Here is a 19,084-nt window from a genome sequence, read left to right on the forward strand (position 1 = left end):
TTTTGGGTCGGACTTCTTTTTCTCAGCATATTTTACATCCATGTGGTAGCATGTATTAATACTTCATTCTTTTTATGGCCGAGTAATATTCCATTATGTGGATTTGCCACGTTCATTGATGGACATTGGGTTGCTTCTACTTTTTGGCTATTATGAATAATGCTGTGATGATGATTAGTTTACAAGTTTTTGTGCAGATGTGTATTTTCATTTCTCCCAGCTACATACCAATTCACCAGAGGGGAATTGCTGGGTCATATGGTAACTCTATGTTTAACATGTTGAGAAACTGCCAGCCTGTTTTCCAAAGCACCATTTTACATTCCCACCAGCAGTACAGGAGGGTTCCAGTTTCTCCACATCCTCACCAACACTTGTTATTGTGTTTCCATTTCTTTTTCATTTTAGTCTTGTGGAGGTAAAAGGGTATCTCATTGTGGTTTTGATTTGGAATTTTGAGGGCATATGGGGCAGTGGAGAAATGACTTACAGCAGAAATGGCCACTGGAGAGCCTGAGGTATTGGAGGCAGTGAGCTCCCAGTGGCGCCATTGGCATCCTGGCTGTGGTTGCTTCCTGGCCATTTACTGAGCTGGCTTCTCCAGTCTCTCCACGGAGCCTATGGTCCTCAAATAACGTCACTTTCCACTGAAGCTAACCAGAGCCAATTTCTATTGCTGCAAACCAAGGGTCATGATTGATACTATCTTTGATAACATTTAACTTTTTCTTTATACTTACTTCTCCTGAGTGCCTTTTCTCTCATTGCAGTCCTTCACTTCTCCCCAGAGTACTGTGATAGTCTCCTTGCTGTGGTCCTTTTCCCCAGACAACCCCTCTTCCCCATCACCTGACCGTAGGCCCCGGAGATGCAAGTTTGATCTCCTTCTCTCCCTTCCCTTTAACATCAAGTTTAACCTCCTTGCTTTGGCACACAAGGCCATCCATGTGACCACTGTCTTCCCTGAGTTGCTCTCCTGCCACTTCCCCCAGGCACCACTCAGATAGGCTTAGAGCGAGTGCCACATTTATGTAGCTTCTCCGCCTCTCCCTGGTCGCCTTCTCCTGCTCCTCCTCCTTCCCACCCTGTCTGCTCTGGATGCCTCTATGTCATATCACAAAACACTGTAGTTATTATTGACATATCTGTTTCCCTCACTATGATGTAACCTTCCAAAGGGGAAGAGCCAGTGCTTCCTGCCACACTTTATCTCTGGGCTTAGCATGCTGCAGGGCACACACAGTTACACTGAGGTTGCTGTTAGAGGATCTGGCACCAGTTTCTGCTATTCTGTCCTCTTTCCTAGAACAGTGAAAAGGTGGAGGGGATCCACAGCACACTGAGGGAGAGGTAAGTGGCCAGCATCTGGTGAAGCTTCACTGTATGCCTTTGGGATACCACCAGTGACTCAGGGGAACGTGGAGTTAGACCTGACTGCAAGAACAGACAACGAGATCATGGAGAAAATTGTGTCTTTTCAAAATGTTGAAATTCCTGGGGGAAACTACGAAGGATGAATTCATGCTGACTGAGGGCTTAAGGTTTATGGGGCTGAAACCCACTGTGAACTTTTGCACATGTGTCTACTGTCACGTGAGATAACACACCAGCTTCAGGGCGGCTCCACCTGTGACTTCTCTACGGTCTTTCCTGGGATCCTCTGAGGGGCAGCCTATCCTATATCTGAAAGCGAAGGGGATCATCCTCTTGAATATGCGGGCTCCCTCCCTCCCTCCCTCCCTCCTGCCCACATGAAAACATACCTATTCAGACTTGGGAGGAAGGACCACGCCACAGTGGTACTGAAGGGAAGGGAGAAATGGTTCTAGACTTCTGTGTACCTCGCCTTGAGCTTATGTCCCTTTCTAGGGTCTGACCATACAAACCTTTGGCTCACTGAATGAGTCTGGCCTTGGTGTGTCAGGGGGTTCCACGAGTCTGCTGGCCCAGCTTTCCTTGTGTGCACGTTTAAGGCAACCAAGATACGTTTATTGAAACTAAGAAATTAAGTTTGGACCAAACAGTATCAACTAAAGCACAGACTTCCTCTGGGTTTCACCAGTTCTTCCTAATGTCCTTTTTTTTTTTTCTGATCCAGAAAACCAGGATCCTGCTTCACATTTCGTCATCGTCTCCCTTTAGGCTCCTTAGACCTGTGACAGTTTCTGAGTCTTTTCATGTTCGTCATGACCTGGGCTTTCTTTTTCTTTTGGCTGTGCTGCGTCTTTGTTGTAGCACGTAGACTCTCTAGTTGGGATGTGCAGGCTTAGCTTCCCCGCGACACAAGGCATCTTAGTTCCCCAACCGGGGATCAAACCCGCATCCCCTGTGTCAGAAGGCAGATTCTTACCCACTGGACCACCATGGGAAGTGCCATGACTTGGGCATTTTTGAGGAGTACTAGTCAGGTGTTTTGTATAGATTCGTCATATTTGTAAAAATCTGTTGGATTCATCCTGGCCAATGAGGTGTAGCAAACTCCAGCCTGTGGGATGGATCTGGGCTGCCATGTCTGTGTGGTCTGCAAGCTAAGAATAGTTTTCACAGTTATTTGTTTATTTTTGGTTTGTTTGTTTGTTTGGGCCACCAGGCAAGTGGGATCTTAGTGCCCCAATCAGGGATGGAACCGCAACCCTGCTGCAGTGGAAGCGCAGAGTCTTAACCACTGGACCACCAGGGAAGTCCCAGTTTTCACATTTTTAAGTGGTTGGAAAAAAATATCAAAAGAAGATGATTTCATGATATGTGGAAGTTCTCATGAAATCCACATTAATTTCAGCATCCATAAGTAAAGTTTTATTAGAATGGGGCCACACTCATTCTTTTCTGGACCAAAGTTCTGTGTGGCTGCATTTGTGTTCCAGCGGCTGAGCTGAGGTGTCCGACAGCCCACTGGGTCCACAGATCCCCACTGTTTACTCTCTGGCCCTTTCCAGAGAGTCTGCTGACCCTGATGCGGATGGCCTGTGGGGGCCGGATTCACTTTGATTCAGAAACTAAGTCAGCTATTAAAAGAGCACTGAAGCTTCACGCTCATTCATTCAATCGTTCTGCAAATATTTATTGAGGGCCCTTTGTCAAAGCTTGCAGAGACCCTTATTTGAGCAAGTGTTAACTGGTGCTAAGACCCTGGAGTTGGAAGAGATTAATTCTCATCAGACATCTTCCCGAGTCTCAGGCACAGTTTCTGCCGGCAGTAATAATAGCTGCCATCCTATTTTGAGCACTACCTTATGCCAGGAACACTTTATTTGCAATATCTCTTTTAATCTTCACCACCACCCCAGGAATTGTTCCAGGAGGAAACTGAGGTTTAAGAGATTAGCCACACCCGAGGGCACATAGGGTGCTACTCAGTGGCAGAGGCAGGACTCAGCCCAGCCTGGCCTGTGGGGCCAGTGCTGGGTAAACAGAATGCTCACCCTGCACCGGAGGGGCCGGGGGTTCTGGAGGAGAGACTGGGGGGTGGGGGAGGCTCTGAGTGGTTCCTGGATGACTATGCCTTTTCCACCTCCAGAACTCTGGAAGCAACAGGCCAGGATGCAGAGCCCAGTAGCCAGAGGCCCATGTGATATGCTATTATCTTTTCAAAAGCACATCACATGGTGCTTTCAGAGCGTCACATGGTGCTTTCTGGTGTCCAGCGTGTGTCCCCACGTCTTGAGGTACAAGCCCAGTGAAACTGTTTGCCATCACTCCTTCCTCCTTTTCTGGTGTCCCTGCTGTGCCAGCCACGCGGCTGGGAGAGTCTGGGCTCTCTGCTCACTTGGCAGGAAGGTGACCCCGCTTCCTCCCCTGGCCTGGGGCACTGGGGCCTGCTTCTCCACTGCCTGTGCGGCCAGCTGGTGGGCCTGAGGGGGATGGAGGTGCAGATGCCCTCTGGGGGCCAGAAGGTACACCTGAGCTGCTCTTCTTCCTGGTCACACAGGCTGAGAGACACCCCAAGAAAAGCACCAGCAGGAGCTCCTCTGGCCAGGCTGTTGACACGGTTCCTGCTGCCCCTGGCTACTTGGGCCTTCCTGGGTGGACAGCTGCCCTGACCCTAACCCTTACCCTATGTGTGTGTGCTCAGTCGTGTCTGACTCTTTGTGACCCCATGGAGTATAGCCCACCAGGCTCCTCTGTCCATGGGATTTCCCAGGAAAGAATATTGGAGCCGGTTTCCATTTCCTACTCCAGGGGATCTTCCCGATGCAGGGATTGAACCCATGTCTCTTGCACTGGCGAGCAGATTTTTTACCACTAGTGTCACCTGGGATGCCTGACCCTCTCCCTAACCCTTCCTGGCCGCCACCAGGACCTCCCCCTCCACATACCGACTCAGCACAGAGGGACTGAGGCTCAGCCTGGGCCTGAAGGTGGTTACTGCTACTGGCCCAGTCACAGCAGGTCCAACTGGTCACAGGCCTATTCTGCTCCACACAATGACTTCAATATATATGTCTTAATAAGAAGCAAAAAAGAGGAGCCAGATCCAATGAGAGAAGCTCCCTGTGGGTGTCCAGAGGACATCCAACTCTGAGCTATTTTTTTTGGAAGGAAACAAGTCATTGGAGAGTTTTCTGTTCCCTAAAGCGTCCCCAGGAACCTTTTAACCAGCTTGATAATCTATCTCTCCTAAGCCCTCAGCGGCTGCAAAGTTGATTCATAAAGCTTGTTTTTCTTCTTGGGTTTTTCAAAAAGAATGCAATGTAAACCAGCTTGCAAGCCCTGAAGGTAAAATCTGACCAGTGGGGTGCCTGCTGGACCATGGCCCACACCGGCTGTCCCAAGGTCACGGTGACACAGCCTGGCTGGGGAGCTGGCTCTGTCCTGTGTTCCGGGGTGTTCCGAGGACTCACCAGGAGCCAGGTTTCTGAGTGGCCGCCACACAGGGGGCTCCGTGCCAGGAGAAGGATGCTGAAGCCGTCCTGTTCCTCTCACATGGAGCTCTGCCCCTGGGGAGGAAGGACCTTTACAGAGGTCAGCGACGTCATCTCAAAGGCTGGTTTCTCTGGGAAAGGCGCTGGTTCGGGTGGGTGGGGGTGTTGGACTGAATACATGTGAAGGATAACCTTTGGCCCACTGGCCTGAGAGAGGCTTCATAACCGAGGACGAAATCGGACCATAACTTTCATCTGTTTATAGGCGGGGGTACCGTCTTTTCAAGGTCAAAACAGCGCTGCAGCCTTAGTCACGCTCCTGAAACAACCCCTGAGCTGGGGATCTGTTTTTGCCTGCTAGGTGCTCTGCAGCCCAGTGGAGTTCAAGGCTGTGAGCCAAGCAGATGGGCCCGTGCGATGTGTGTGTCACGGGAGAGGGTAGCTGACACGGGCCGAGCTCTGCCCCGGGGAGGCTGGCTGTGTGGTTTCTAGTCCAGGTGTGCACCCACAGGGCTCTGGGGGGCAGGGAGCAGGGCTTTTTCTGCATTCTCTCTGGCAGCTGCTACCAGGGTTAAGCTTGGCCGATGATGCTCTTCATAACGGCTGCACACAACTGCTCAAGGGGTTTACTGATAAGAAGCCACAAGCCAGGGCTCTCAGCAGCACTGAGCACCCAACACCTCCCACCCCAGTCTAACAGCAGACTGGGATGATCTGGATCTGGCCATGTTAGGCTAAGGGTCCAGGTGCCACTCGAGACGATGGGAATCAGGCCACACGTGTCACGAGGAAGGACAGCTGCTGGCCGAGGCCCTCTCTGCCCCCGGGGACCACGCCACCTCCTCATCCTGGCAACCCTGCTCCAGGCAGCACGGGATCAGGCATGGGGATGGCAGTCGGGGTTTCCAGCCACCACGTCCATCCAACCCCCAGTGTTTTTCTTGTTTCCACCCACTTTTCTATTTTGGACAGAGTGGAATGTCCAATTCTGTGAAATCTGTTGCTTAACAGAAATATGCTTTTAATGTCTAAACGTTCTGAAGATTAGAGCAGGGGTAGGGAAATGCCAGAATAGTGGTACCTCTTGGCGGGGGGGGACCACACACACACACACACACACACACACACACACACACACACACACACAAAGTCCTTTGTGCTTCAGAAACTCTGCTCGGCTTCAATGATCCTAGGATCTTGTCTAGAATCTTGGGAAACGGTTAAGCCAAGAATTTCAGTCGTGAATATTTCTGCAGTGATTTCGTCTGGAAGTTCTTCTTCTAAGCAAATTTCGGAACCTAACAAACAAGAGAAGAAAGCAAATGCCTTCATAATGATTAGGTTTCTAACTCAGAAGCATTTTCCAAAAAATATGAGGAACTGATACGAAAGAGAAGTGAGAGGCACTCTGTGCAGGGATTTGGCTCTGGCTCCTTGAGAAGTCCTGGGGTGGAAATCGGTCAAAATCCCTCCTTTGTGGTTTGGTTTTGGAGCACTCTTACCCAAATCTCTCTGCACACGTTATTGGAAAACCTCAACTATATGGCATCATTGATTTTACTGTTTTGAGACACTTAGGAATACTGTATCCATGTATGTGCGTGTGTGTGTGCATGCATGTGTGTGTGTGTGTGTGTGTGTGTGTGTGTGTGTGAAAATTACACTCTGAGATACCAAGTACACAAGGAATGGGGTGGAGGAGCTTGCAGGTTCGAAATGACAGATCAGACACTGGAGTCTAGAACTGTCTGAGTTAGGAACCCTGTTCAATTTGAAATTGGGAAAAGACAACAAAAGGAGAAGAAGAAGGAAGCCCAGTGAGGGGTCTTTGCTCCTGACTTCTTGGGGGGGATGCAGCGGGGCAGCCCTCGGGGGTTGTCCACAGACATGTTCCAGCACACTCGGGGCAATGGACTAAAAGAAGGAGGTGGGAAATCCTCATATAGGAAAGAAGAAGAGGATGATCTTTTTTGGCCACACCACACGCGTGTGGGATCTTAATTCCCCGACCAGGGATTGAACCTGTGAGCCCTGCAGCGGAAGTACCAAGTCCTAACCACTGGTCCACTAGGGAAGTCCCCAGGAGGATTTCTAAAGACATTCAAGTTCTGGCAACTTGGGTTCGGGCTCCTGCCTGCCCCCGGTCCCTGACCCTCTTGTCCTCCAAGGCTCTCCTGACTATACCTCCCCTGAAACGACTTCCAAACCGTATTCTCAATTAGTGGCCAGTGTTCGCCTACCCTGGTTGGAAAGATGAGGACTGCGTCGGGGGAATAAAGGGAAAAACAAGGCCAGAAGACACGGGGGATGTCAGAGCCCGCGAACAAAGGCTTTCATCTCTTCAACGTGACCACCGCTCCCTGGTCCTTTCATAACTTATTCATGTTGGGTTCCCCACAGACCTGCTTTGTTGTGTGCGCAGTATGAAGGAGAGTGGCTGGCACCAGTCAGGAGACATAAATGCACTCAAGTCAACAACAAATTAGCGTGCCCTGGTTACGTGCCCAGACAGAGCCCACTCGCTAGTAGTACCTTTGACAGAGGAGGCTGCAGGCTCGGATTTCCAGCCCTCGGGATTCAGTCCAAACAGTGTGGCAAAGCAGTCCGTCATCTCCTCTTCCGTCATGTGCTCACCTGGGCATCGCAAAGCGAAAAGGAGGCGGTTCAGCTTGTGGGACTGAGCTTCCTATCAGAGCTTAGCATCATCTTTCTAAAGTCTTCCAGAGAATTATTCCACGGGTTTCTTTTTCTTAAGATACAAAAGCCACCTAGGAAGTCCCGTGTTACGGTCACATAGACTTCCTTATATGGCGCTAAAAGTGGGGCTCCAACCTGGGGGACTGTGTTGGGGCTTGTGCAGATGGGGAACAGCTTTCTGATAAAGACTGCACTTGGCTTCATTTCAGTTTCCCTCATGTTAGAAACACCAGTTTTGCTGAGACGAAATGATCACCCAGAGAAAAAGGAAAAAAAAAAAATTTTTTTTTTTGGTCTTTTGGCTGTCACACAGCATGTGGCATCTTATTTCTCTGACCAGGGATTGAACTCGTGCCCTCCACATTGGAAGTTCGAAGTCTCAACCACTGGACTGCCCAGGAAGTCCCTAAAACTGATTTTTTTTTTCACTTTGGTGTGGTTTTATCTCACAAATGTAACCCAATCTCATGGTACCTCATCGTGAGGTTGATGGCTGACACTTGTATTCCTGCTTTATGAGTGCTGTGCTAAATTGCTTCAGTCATGTCCGACTGTTTGCAACCCCATGACTGTAGCCTGCCAGACTCCTCTGTCTATGAGATTCTCCAGGCAAGAATACTGGAGTCGGTTGCCATTCCCTCCTCCAGGGGATCTTCCCAACCCAGGGACTGGACCCATGTCTCTTCTGTCTTCTGCATTGGCAGGCAGGTTCTTTACCCCTAGCACCACCTGGGAAGCCCAAGGTGAGAGGAAGGCATCTAGGGCCCTGAATTGCGCACTCCCAGGAAGTTGGAACACATACTCCATCCTTCAGGTCCCTGCCATCCTTCCCTTTATTCCTTGTTTACCAGCCATGTGAGTCAGTAAGCAGCATCCTCAGGGCTGAAGCTCTGTCAAATCAAAGATGCGGGTGTCCCAGCTCAGTTCTCTCCAGTGGGATGGGCCCAAGGGTGTTACGAGACCTACCTATTTGTGTATTTACCTTTAGTTTGAAGCAGATTCAGAAAATCCTCTCTTTGAATAGCCTTCTCTCCCTTCGAATTGGTGAAACCAAGAATGTCAAAGCTCTGCTGGATGCCGCTCATGGTGTTACCGAAAGGTGGCCTATGATTGAGGTAGACTTTGAAGAAATCTGGTAAGTTGATTTTGTCGATGAGCTTTCCAGTGTCCACATACTCACTAAATCTGATTTCGTTAAACATATCTTCAATCTAGAAAAGAGGTTTGGGGGGAAAAAAATGGACCACAGTAAGCAGATGGATTTCTAAGAATTGGAGCATAACAGACAAATGTTCGTAGTTAGCTTAGAACATGTCTGCTATGGGTTGACTGTCTCCTCCCGCCACCCCAACCCAAGAAAGACAGGTTGAAGTCCTAACTCCCCATCTCTCGGAATGTGACTTTATTTAGAAACAGGGTCATGGCAGATGTAACTAGTATGATGAGATCAATATTAGAATAAAGTGGGCCTTTAATCCAATATGACCGGTGTCCTTGTATAGCAGTGGGGCAGGTGCAAGCTGGTAGTGGGCCTACTCAGCCATTGGTCGGTGCCACAGTGGGCCCCTCCCCAAGCAAGCAACCATTAGCGAGCAACTGTCAACGAGAAACAATTAGTGGTCCTGCTCAGCGATTGGTTGGCGCCACAGTGTGCCCCTCCGTCTTGTGTATAAAAGGAGCTCGAACTGGGACTGAGGGGAGATGATTTTTTGAGATGCTAGTCTGCCATCTTCTTGGTCTGCTAGCTTTACGATTAAAATCGTTATTCCATGTTCCAACAACTCATCTCCCAATGTATTGGCCTGTCATGTGGCAAGCAGAATAAGCTTGGCTCAGTCACATTCTCATTAAAAGAGGAGAGAGACACTCAAGGCCAAGATGGACATATGATGGTGGAGGCAGAGGTTGGAATGATAACAGCTTAAGCCAAGGAAAGACAAGGACTGCTGGTAACCACAGAAACTAGAAGAGGCAGGGACGGTTTATCCCCTATGTGTTTCACAGAGAGCCTGACCCTGCTTGACACCCTGATTTTGGATTTCCATGAGAGAATAAATTCCCATTGTGTGAAGCCACCCAGTTTTTGGTACTTTTTACAGCAGTTCTGATCCACTGTCCAACTGGCCAATACTATTAGCACTGGCATGAACAGTGTTTCATTTTATCACTTTTCACCTAAGTATCAAAGGTCTGTATAGTCAAAGCTATGGTTTTTCCAGTAGTCATGTACTGATGTGAGAGCTGGACAATAAAAAATGGCTGAGCACCAAAGAATCGATGCCTTTGAACTGAGGTATTGGAGAAGACTCTTGAGAGTCCCTTGGACTGCAAGGAGCTCAAACCAGTCAATCCTAAAGGAAATCAACCCTGAATATACATTGGAAGGACTGATGCTGAAGCTGAAGCTTCAATACTTTGGCCACCTGATATGAAGAACCGATTCATTGGAAAAGACCCTGATTCTGGGAAAGACTGAAGGCAGGAGGAGAAGGGGACGACTGAGGACGAGATGATTAGATGGTGTCACCGACTGGCCCCAGGAAATGGTGAAGAACAGAGAAACATGGTGTGTTGCAGTCCTTGGGGCTGCAAAGAGTCAGACATGACTGAGCGGCTGAACAACATCAAATCTTGCACTGTATTTGCTATGTCCCTGCTTGGACTGTGAAGAAGGCTGAGCGCCGAAGAACTGATGCTTTTGAACTGTGGTGTTGGAGAAGACTCTTGAGAGTCCCTTGGACTGCAACGAGATCCAATCAGTCCATTCTGAAGGAGATCAGCCCTGGGATTTCTTTGGAAGGAATGATGCTAAAGCTGAAACTCCAGTACTTTGGCCACCTCATGAGAAGAGTTGACTCATTGGAAAAGACTCTGATGCTGGGAGGGATTGGGGGCAGGAGGAGAAGGGGACGACAGAGGATGAGATGGCTGGATGGCATCACGGACTTGATGGACGTGAGTCTGAGTGAACTCCGGGAGTTGGTAATGGACAGGGAGGCCTGGTGTGCTGCGATTCATGGGGTCGCAAAGAGTCAGACACGACTGAACGACTGAACTGAACTGAACTTAACTGCTTTGTGAAGAAGCTGTTTTGTGCCATGTGCTCAGCCGTGTCCCACTCTTGGTGACCCCATGGACTGTAGCCTGCCAGGTTCCTCTGTCCATGGACTTCTCAAGCAAAAATACTGGAGTGGGTTGCCATTTCCTCTTCAAGGGGATCTTCCTGACCCAGGGATCAAACCCATGTCTCATACGTGTCTCCTGCATTGCAGGTGGATTCTTTACCTGTTGAGCCATCAGGGAAGCTCACAGAACCCTGAATAATTTAGACATTAGTTTATATAAATAAGCAAATAATTCAGTGTGAAACTCAAAGACAGGACTGATCGCTTATGACAACTGCATTGTAGTTCTTTTTTCCTTTCTTTCTTTTCCGTGTTTATCCTGCAGTCTTTTATACACACCAAGATATTTTGTAACATACACATGACTTATGTGATATAATTTTTAAAATGAAGACCTAGGAAGCCATCATTCATTGAAAATATCAACACAGTTGACAAATATTACGTGAGACTGACCATGAAAAAAAGACCCCAATTTTTAAAATCATGAATGAAAGAGGGAATGCAAGTATTGACACCAATCTTACAGAAATTAAAAGGAGTATGAGCGACTATATGCCAATAAATCAGATAACTTAGGAAAAATGAACAAATTCCTAGGAAGATACAAATGACCAAAACTGACTCAAGAAAAACTGGAAAATCTGAACAGACCTATAACAAGTAAATAGATGGAATTAGTAACTTTACAACTTCTGTGAAGAAAAACCAAGGACCAAATGACTTCATTGGTGAATATGTCTTCCTCCACATTGAGAGGTTTTGAATTTTATAGAGAAAGACAAGGGAAGAGAGAGAGAGAGAATAAGAGCCATAGAATAGTGGGAAATAATGGTTTCCCCCAGAACATAACTCTAACTTGGTCTGTAGGAATGAGTTTGGAAGATAATCTGTATTTGTACACGATATTTACTGGTAGATAACCAATTTCTTCCTGTCCACTAAATAAATGTAGAGCAAAAACTGAAAGAAGCACCAGTGGGAAGCAATGTCAAATATCAGCCAGTCTGGAGCATCCCAGTGTCTTGGTCTTGTCCCAAGTATCAAGAAGAAAATACAAACCTCTTGCAGTCCACCCATCTTGATCATAATTACTATGAAGGATCTGGGGCACTTTCTTTACACTTTTTCCCATGCATACAAAATACATGTGTCTATTTTTTTGCAAATCTGGTTTGTGTATATATTCTTTCTGTATCCTGCTTTTTACACTGTATCTTAGTAATCACCTAATATTTTCAAAGAAGCCACATATTTTCAATGCAACACTCCCAGGAATGGTCTTTAGACATAACATCATTGGTTATGGATACAAATGAACCTCAATCATTACTATGTCAGCAGCTCTAACTGGTAACATTTTCATGTATAGCATTTATTGAGTTATATTATGTGTAACTGATGTTAAACTATGTATAATTTTCTGTATTAGTAAAACTATATGGTAGCATATTATTTACAGATTGTACCATACAGATTTTTTTTACTATTTATTTATTTGCCTGCTTTGGGTGTTAGTTGCAGCATGCGGGATCTTATCTTTCATTTCAGTGTGTGGGGTTCTCTCTAGCTCTGCCCCAGGGTCTCCAGAGTGAGCACGGGCTTCAGTAACTTAGGCATGTGGGCTCTCCAGCTGTGGCACATGGGCTCCAGAGCATGCAGGCTCAGTAGTTGCAGAGCACAGGCTTACTTGCCTCACAGGCCATTGGATCTTAGTTCCCCGACCAGGGATCAATAAAGAGTCCCCTGCATGTCTGGGTGACTTTTTAACCACTGGACCACCAGGGAATTCCCTGCACCATATGATTTTAATAGCATGAGTATATGCATGTGCTACCACTTACTATGAGCCAGAGGAGACTGCAGCTAAAACTGCAATCTTTGATGACAGATCTCTATTCGAACCCTGGTGCTGCCATTTCCCACGTGACTTTGGGTGAGTAACATGATGTTCCTTATCCTCGGTTTCCCTTTTTGAAAAGGTGGGTAATACGGTGAACGATTTGCAATAGAGCTGATCTGCAGCTTACTGTGACAGCATATCTAAGTGTAGACATAATGCTTAAGACACAGTCAGCACTCAACAGCCATTAAGAGTTCTTGTGATTATGGTACTTTCTACGCCCTTGCTGATTACAATGCACACAATTATATCATTTATAAACATAGAAACTATAATGTAAATGATATGTGTACATTATAAACACAACATGTGACTTAAATTCAATTCAGAAATAGGACAGTAACTCAAAGATGACAGAAAGAAATCCCAAAGTGCCTGGAGTTATTCATACTCAGAGCATTCCAAAGATCTCAGGGAACATGCTTGGCACAAATCACTCTGTAGGTGATTCACCTCTTACCCTCTTTCCTTAAATGACTGATCAAAACTCACTGCTCAACAAGCAGAGAGCTGGCAGCTTTAGCATCACGACTTTCTTTCCCAAGCCTAGTTTGCAAGTGTTAGTTGAAGAGGCAGGTTCTGCTACGTGTCTGAACAAGGTTCACGCTTGGGAGAGGAACCCTAGAGCTAGAATGAAACACCACAGCCTTCCCAGGGCCCCGATGGGGGGGGGGGGGCGGCGGAGGGGAGGAGCGGGAGCCCCCAAGGCCACCCAAAATGCTCTGGCTGGCTTCAACTTGGTCTTTTATTGGCATTCTCGTGCTGGGCTGTCATCTGCTAAGGCAGGGGTTCATTTGATTCACCCGGGAGCTTTAAACATTCTGAGGCCCAGGCCCCGTTTCCAGAGATCCTGATTTAATTGGTCAGGGGTGGAGTATGAGCAGTCATAGCTTAACAAAGCTCCCCAGGGGATATGAATGTGTGGCCAAGGTTGAGAAGTTATGGCTTTAGGGCAGGGGAAATCAAACTATATCAGGCATCAAGATGACTAGGAGGCCCTGTTAAAACACGGACTGTTGGTCACATCCCCAGGGTTTCTGATTCTGCAGGTCTGGGATGGGGGCCGAGAATCTGCTTTGCTTACAAATCCCCCTGTGAGGACTGTGCTGCTGGTGTTGGGGGCCACAGCTTTGAGAATTGGTTCTTACACCGTGGTGCCTGGCGGAGGTGATACTTGTGCCAAAAAGAAGCAGCACCAGCTCTTGTGACTTTCACTGAGGGTAATGATGGGTGGCAGCTGTGATGCATGGTCTAATTCTTCGGGTCTACATCTGTCTCCTCCATTAAGCTGTAGCAATGGCATTCATCTCTATTTCCACAGCAGCTTCCTCATTCAGAAGGCCCAGAGAAATGTTTACTGAATGAATGAATGAAACACTGTGGGCACAATGTAAAAAGTTCTGTTAAAACTTACAAAAGGCCTGGGACTTCCCTGGTGGTCCAGCGGTTAAGACTCTGAGCTTCCACTGCAGGGGATGCAGGTTCGATCCCTGGTCAGGGAACTAAGATCTCACCTGCCACATGGTGCGACCAAAAAAATTAAAAAAAATTAAAAACCTCACAAAAGATGTATTTAGAATAACCGCTTACTGCCCTAGTTAATTTAGTTCAATCTACTAGAAGTTACTGAGCATTTGGATTGGCACTGGCAAATGGAAGACTAGTCATTTAATTATTACTAGGCGGCCCTGCATTCTAGGATTGTACAGTTAGCCAATCAGTCAGCAAAGGTTAAGCACCTACGAAGTGCCAGGCACTGGTCTGGGTCCTGTGAAGAAACACTTAGGGGACTACACATACACACACACACACACACACACACACACACACACACACACACACACACACACTCACTCCAGCTAGAGTAAACTAACAGGGAGGCTCCATCACTGGCTGCTTGGCCCTGTGCCCACACCTAGGGGCTTTTCAAAACTATCCAGGCCCAGGCTCCACCCCAAAGTTCAACAGATTAGAGGCTGAGCCCAGGTATCAGTACTTTTTAAGTGCCCCCAAGTGATTTTAACATGGTTGGACTCCGTGGCTCTAAAAGATCTCAGTGCCTGAATGCAGGAGGTTGACATCCAGGGCTGGAGGAGTGTTCAGTAAGGGGGACTTGGGAAGACTGCCTCAGAAGAGGTGGGCCACTGAGGATCCAGGCAGTGAGAAGGGAGGGGAAGGCACTCTAGGCTGGGAAACAAGTGTGAGGAGGCGGGAAGCAAGGGAAGGGTGCCCACGAAACACTTCCAAAGCACCCTCTGTGTGTCTCCCATTGCTGGTATAACAAACGATTACACACCTAGCAGCTTAAAGCACACAGACTGACCTCACAGTTCTCAAGGCCACAAGTCTGAAAAGGGCTTGAAGGGCCAGAACCAAGGTGTTGTTGGTAGGGCAGCATCCCTTCTTCCTTCTTTCCTTTTCCAGCTTGTGGAGACAGCCTGCATTTCTAGGCTTGTGGCCCCCTCCCATCTTCAAAGCCTGCAAGCCCATCACCCTTCTGAAGCTCTTCTTCTCTCATCGTGGCTCCTCCTTAAACTCTGGCCCTCCTGCCCCCCTCTTATTTATTTGGCTGCTCTGGGCCTTAGTTATGTCATGCAAGATCTAGTTCCACCACCAGGGATCAAACCCTGGCCCCCTGCACTGGGCGTGTGGAGTCTTAGCCATTGGACCCCCAGAAAAGTCCTCTGCCTCCCTCTTATAAAGACGCTTGTAGTTACACTGGGCCCACTGGGTGATCCAGGATAATCTCCTAATCTCCAGACCCTTGATACAATCATATAAGTGAAATCCCTTTTGCTGGGTAAGGTAGCATGTTCACAGGGAGTTGCCCACCTATATTCTATGCCCCTCAATTCTAGGCACCACTCTGGGAATGCTGAACCCCAGGATCCCCTCCCTGGATAACCCAGGCCCATTCCTAGGGCCTGTGGGGGTCTTGTCCTGAAGTCGCCCGCCTGAGAGGAACCTAAAGTGGTGATGGTTGCATGACTCTGTGAACATACTAAAAGCTGTTGACTTGCATACTTTAAAAGGGCGAATTATGTGATCTGTGGTATAGCTCAATAAAGTTGTTTAAAAGGGGGAAAAATACAGAGTTCCCTGGTGGTCTAGTGGTTAGGAGTCTGTTTTCACTGCATGGTCAGAGGAGATCACGCAAGCCACGCGGCATGGTGAAAAATAGTAATAATGATAAAAGGAGGGACCTCCCTGGTGGTCCAGTAAGAATCCACCTTCCAATGTAGGGGATGTGGGTTTGATCCCTGCATTGGATGTGGCTTGGGGAACTAAGATCCCACATGCCTTGGGACAACTAAGCCTGTGCTCCAACTACTGAGCACACGGGCCACAACTAAGACCTGATGCAACCAAATAAATAAATAAACACTTTTTAAAAAAGAAAAATAAAAGGAAGAAAAATAATACAGAGGTGAAGCAAGGGCAAAGACAAGTAACAAGGCAAATAACATCAGTATTTTTGAAAATATATTTTTCACTATGATTATGATCTATTCTTTTATCATCCTTAAACCAGTCAAGATGACAACATGCTTGTAAAAAAAATTCAAACATTGGAGATGCAAAGGATGGAAGTAAAGTGCGCTGTCATTCCTCATCCTGCAGCAATAACCAATGGTCGATGTCCTGACTTACAGGATTTCTTCCTCATTTGCAGTAAGAGGCACATGTCAAAACAGAATGTGGGGTCTGAGGCCAGCCTGCTGTGGTGCAGACCCCGGCCCTGCCCTCAGTAGCTCAGTGGCTGTGCGGGCTTCCTCCTCCCCTGAGACCTTCCTTTCCCTGTTGGTGAACGGAGATGATGAAAGCATTCCTTGCTGTGAGGACTGGACGCCAGGGAGGCTGGCGTAGTGCTTGGTGCCCAGCGAGCGCTCAAGCGAGAAGAGCTGGTCGGCTGCTGCCACTGTCGGTGTTATTACACTATGACCAGCTGTGTTCTCTTTCAGTAGCCGCACAGCACTTCAGGATTTCTTTCTCTAGATGCTGTGAGTGCGGCAGACAGAAGTCCTGCCCTGATCTCTGTGGGGAGGCGCAGCGCTCCCTGGTGTGGGGTTCTCAGTGGACCAGGAAGGCCTCTCCACAACACTGATTATTGCTGCGGGATGAGGAATGATGGTGCATCGTTCCTCTCGCCTTCAGGATGGAAACGCCTCCTGGTATTTATGTCTCAGAGCAAACCCAGCACACCAAGGACGTCTCTTCAAAGGGCGCATTTCCAAACTCCCCTGGGGTTTTGTCAGAGCTACCCATGACCCTTTGCTCAGATTTCTCCTCCCTGTAGAGGGGCCACTGTACCACTTGGCTATGCCCCCTCCATCCCAGCTGGGACCATGGTTTAGCCACAAAGATTAGTGCACAAGGCTTTGGGAGGATTTGTTCATTTATCTTTCTGGGTTTTGTTCTGAATACAAAAGCAATACAAGCTACTGCCTGTAGTTAAGAAAAATTAAATTCTTCAGAAATGTATGTAAGATGCTCCCCCTCCCTGGCAATTTACAACCAAACCATCTATTAAGGAGGGTGGATGCAACTAAATGGGAAGTTTTGTCGTTTGTAGACCCTGGCTGTGGGCTTATGCTGCAGATTTGGAAATACAAGCGAAGAGTTGAGTTGGCATGGCCAGCAGAGGCAGAGGAAGGGTGCTGCTCGGGGAGGGAAGAGGGGAGCTAGGAAGCCCCCCGGGAGTGGTCATCAGGACTGGGAAGAAGGTCTAATTAGCAGGGGTTTTGGAGGGGGCGTGGTTTATTTTTCACTTTTTGGCTGCTCCACTCAGCATGTGGGATCTTAGTTCCCTGACCAAGGATTGAACTCTTGCACCGCCCCCACCCCACCCCCCACCACCGGCACTGGAAGCACAGAGTCTTAACCACTGGAGTGCCAGGGAAGTACTAATAAGCAGTTTTAGGGAAACTGCTGTGAAATGTGGTTACGCTTGAAACTTTCTGGTGATTCCCAGTTTTTCAGGAAAGCTGTCTTGCATGGATTGGGCTTTCTGCTTTTGTGGAAACGGAGGAAGGAGCTGAGTGTCCAGTCTGGAATGACCTGGAGTCTGCACACACACATGAGGGAGGGGCTGCGAGCCCAGGAGAGCAAGAGTCTCCAGGGCAGCCCCAAACTCTGATGGACCAGGGCCAGATTCCAGCTGGTACTGGAGGCCCCAGCTGACAGAAAGTGATGCACAGAAATTAAGGTTTAGAAGCTCTTATGAGTTCCATGCCTCAGAAGTCAGTGTCGCTAAGCGTCTGGAACAAGTTCTTTCAGTTTTTCTAGGTGTATACGAGATCTACGTGTTATTGTTAATGAAGGGAGGCCATGCTTTACATACTGTTTTGCAACTTGCCTTTTGTCCTTCAGTAACAAAACCAGCACATTCTTTCTGAGTTAAGGATCACAGGTCGGCTTCCCTGGCGGTCCAGTGGTTAAGAATCCGCCTGCCAATACAGGGGACCCGGGTTCCATCCTTGCTCTGGACCGGGGTTCCATCCATGCACCACAACTCCTGAGCCTGTGCTCTGCAACAAGAGAAGCCGCTAAAGGGAGAAGCCTGCTCATCGCAACTAGAGAGCAGCCCCTGCTCACCGCAATGAGAGAAAGCCTGCACGCAGTAATGAAAACCCAGCACAGCCAAAAATAAATAAATTTAAAAAAAAAAGAATCATAGGTCAGTTTCACTGTTCAGTAACTACTAAGTATAGGTGTGTCTGGCTTGATTTATCCCATCTCCTGTCAACAGACGTTACGGTTCTTTTAATTTTTCATTATTATAAACTATCCTGCAGTAGTTGTAGCTCAGATGGTAAAGAATCTGCCTGCAATGCAGGAGACCTGGGTTTGATCCCTGGGTCAGGAAGATCCTCTGGAGAAGGGAATGGCAATCCACTCCAGTGTTCTTGCCTGGAGAATCCCATGGATAGAGGAGCCTGACAGGCTACAGTTCGTGGGGTCGCAAAGTGTCGGACACGACTGAGCGACTAACCCATTGCAGTAGTTGTATGTCACTGTTACCCTTGCCTGAATTTTTCTGTAGGATACATTCCTCAAAGTAGAGTTGCTGGATCCAAAATGAGCATATTTAAAAAGCTAAGCGATTATTTATTTCATCTCCAAATTCTCTTAAACAAGGCTAAAGTTGCAGAATATACCAAATACTTATTAATTACTCTGAGATCAAATCATGAAGTCAGGGATTCTATCTTCCTCATTGTCTTTGCAGTCAAACATTACTGGTGAGCATCATTCAATTATTCATTTATTCATTCAACCAAGATTTGCTGAGCATCCACCATGTGAGCTCTTGTTGGGCCCATGCCTTTCTGCCAGGATTGGCCTTAATTGGCCTAAGAGGTCACACTGCTGTAAAATCACTGTGAAAACATCACGAATGTATAACGCTCGGAAAGCTAAATAGGAACATAGCCACAAGGGACCAGGGAACACACGTGGCATGAAGCGTGGGCCGAGCCCAACAAGATATTCCAAAG

At 47.7% G+C, this 19,084-nt stretch overlaps 1 protein-coding gene across 1 annotated transcript in view; it reads right to left on the reverse strand.

Annotated features, from left to right (window-relative positions):
* Positions 1-6,023: 6,023 nt before the first annotated feature.
* The window catches only part of CFAP251 (cilia and flagella associated protein 251), a 71,319-nt gene continuing 58,258 nt past the window's right edge, over positions 6,024-19,084 (reverse strand). Inside the window, exons 21-23 of the mRNA XM_052654455.1 lie at positions 8,542-8,770; positions 7,395-7,496; positions 6,024-6,160 (exon numbers count right to left, since the gene is read on the reverse strand). Of these exons, the coding sequence (XP_052510415.1) occupies positions 6,024-6,160; positions 7,395-7,496; positions 8,542-8,770 (468 nt within the window). The remainder of the gene's footprint in view (positions 6,161-7,394; positions 7,497-8,541; positions 8,771-19,084) is intronic.

This window comes from Budorcas taxicolor, chromosome 17 (assembly GCF_023091745.1).
Source record: "Budorcas taxicolor isolate Tak-1 chromosome 17, Takin1.1, whole genome shotgun sequence".
In the NCBI taxonomy this organism is placed as follows: Eukaryota; Metazoa; Chordata; class Mammalia; order Artiodactyla; family Bovidae; genus Budorcas; species Budorcas taxicolor.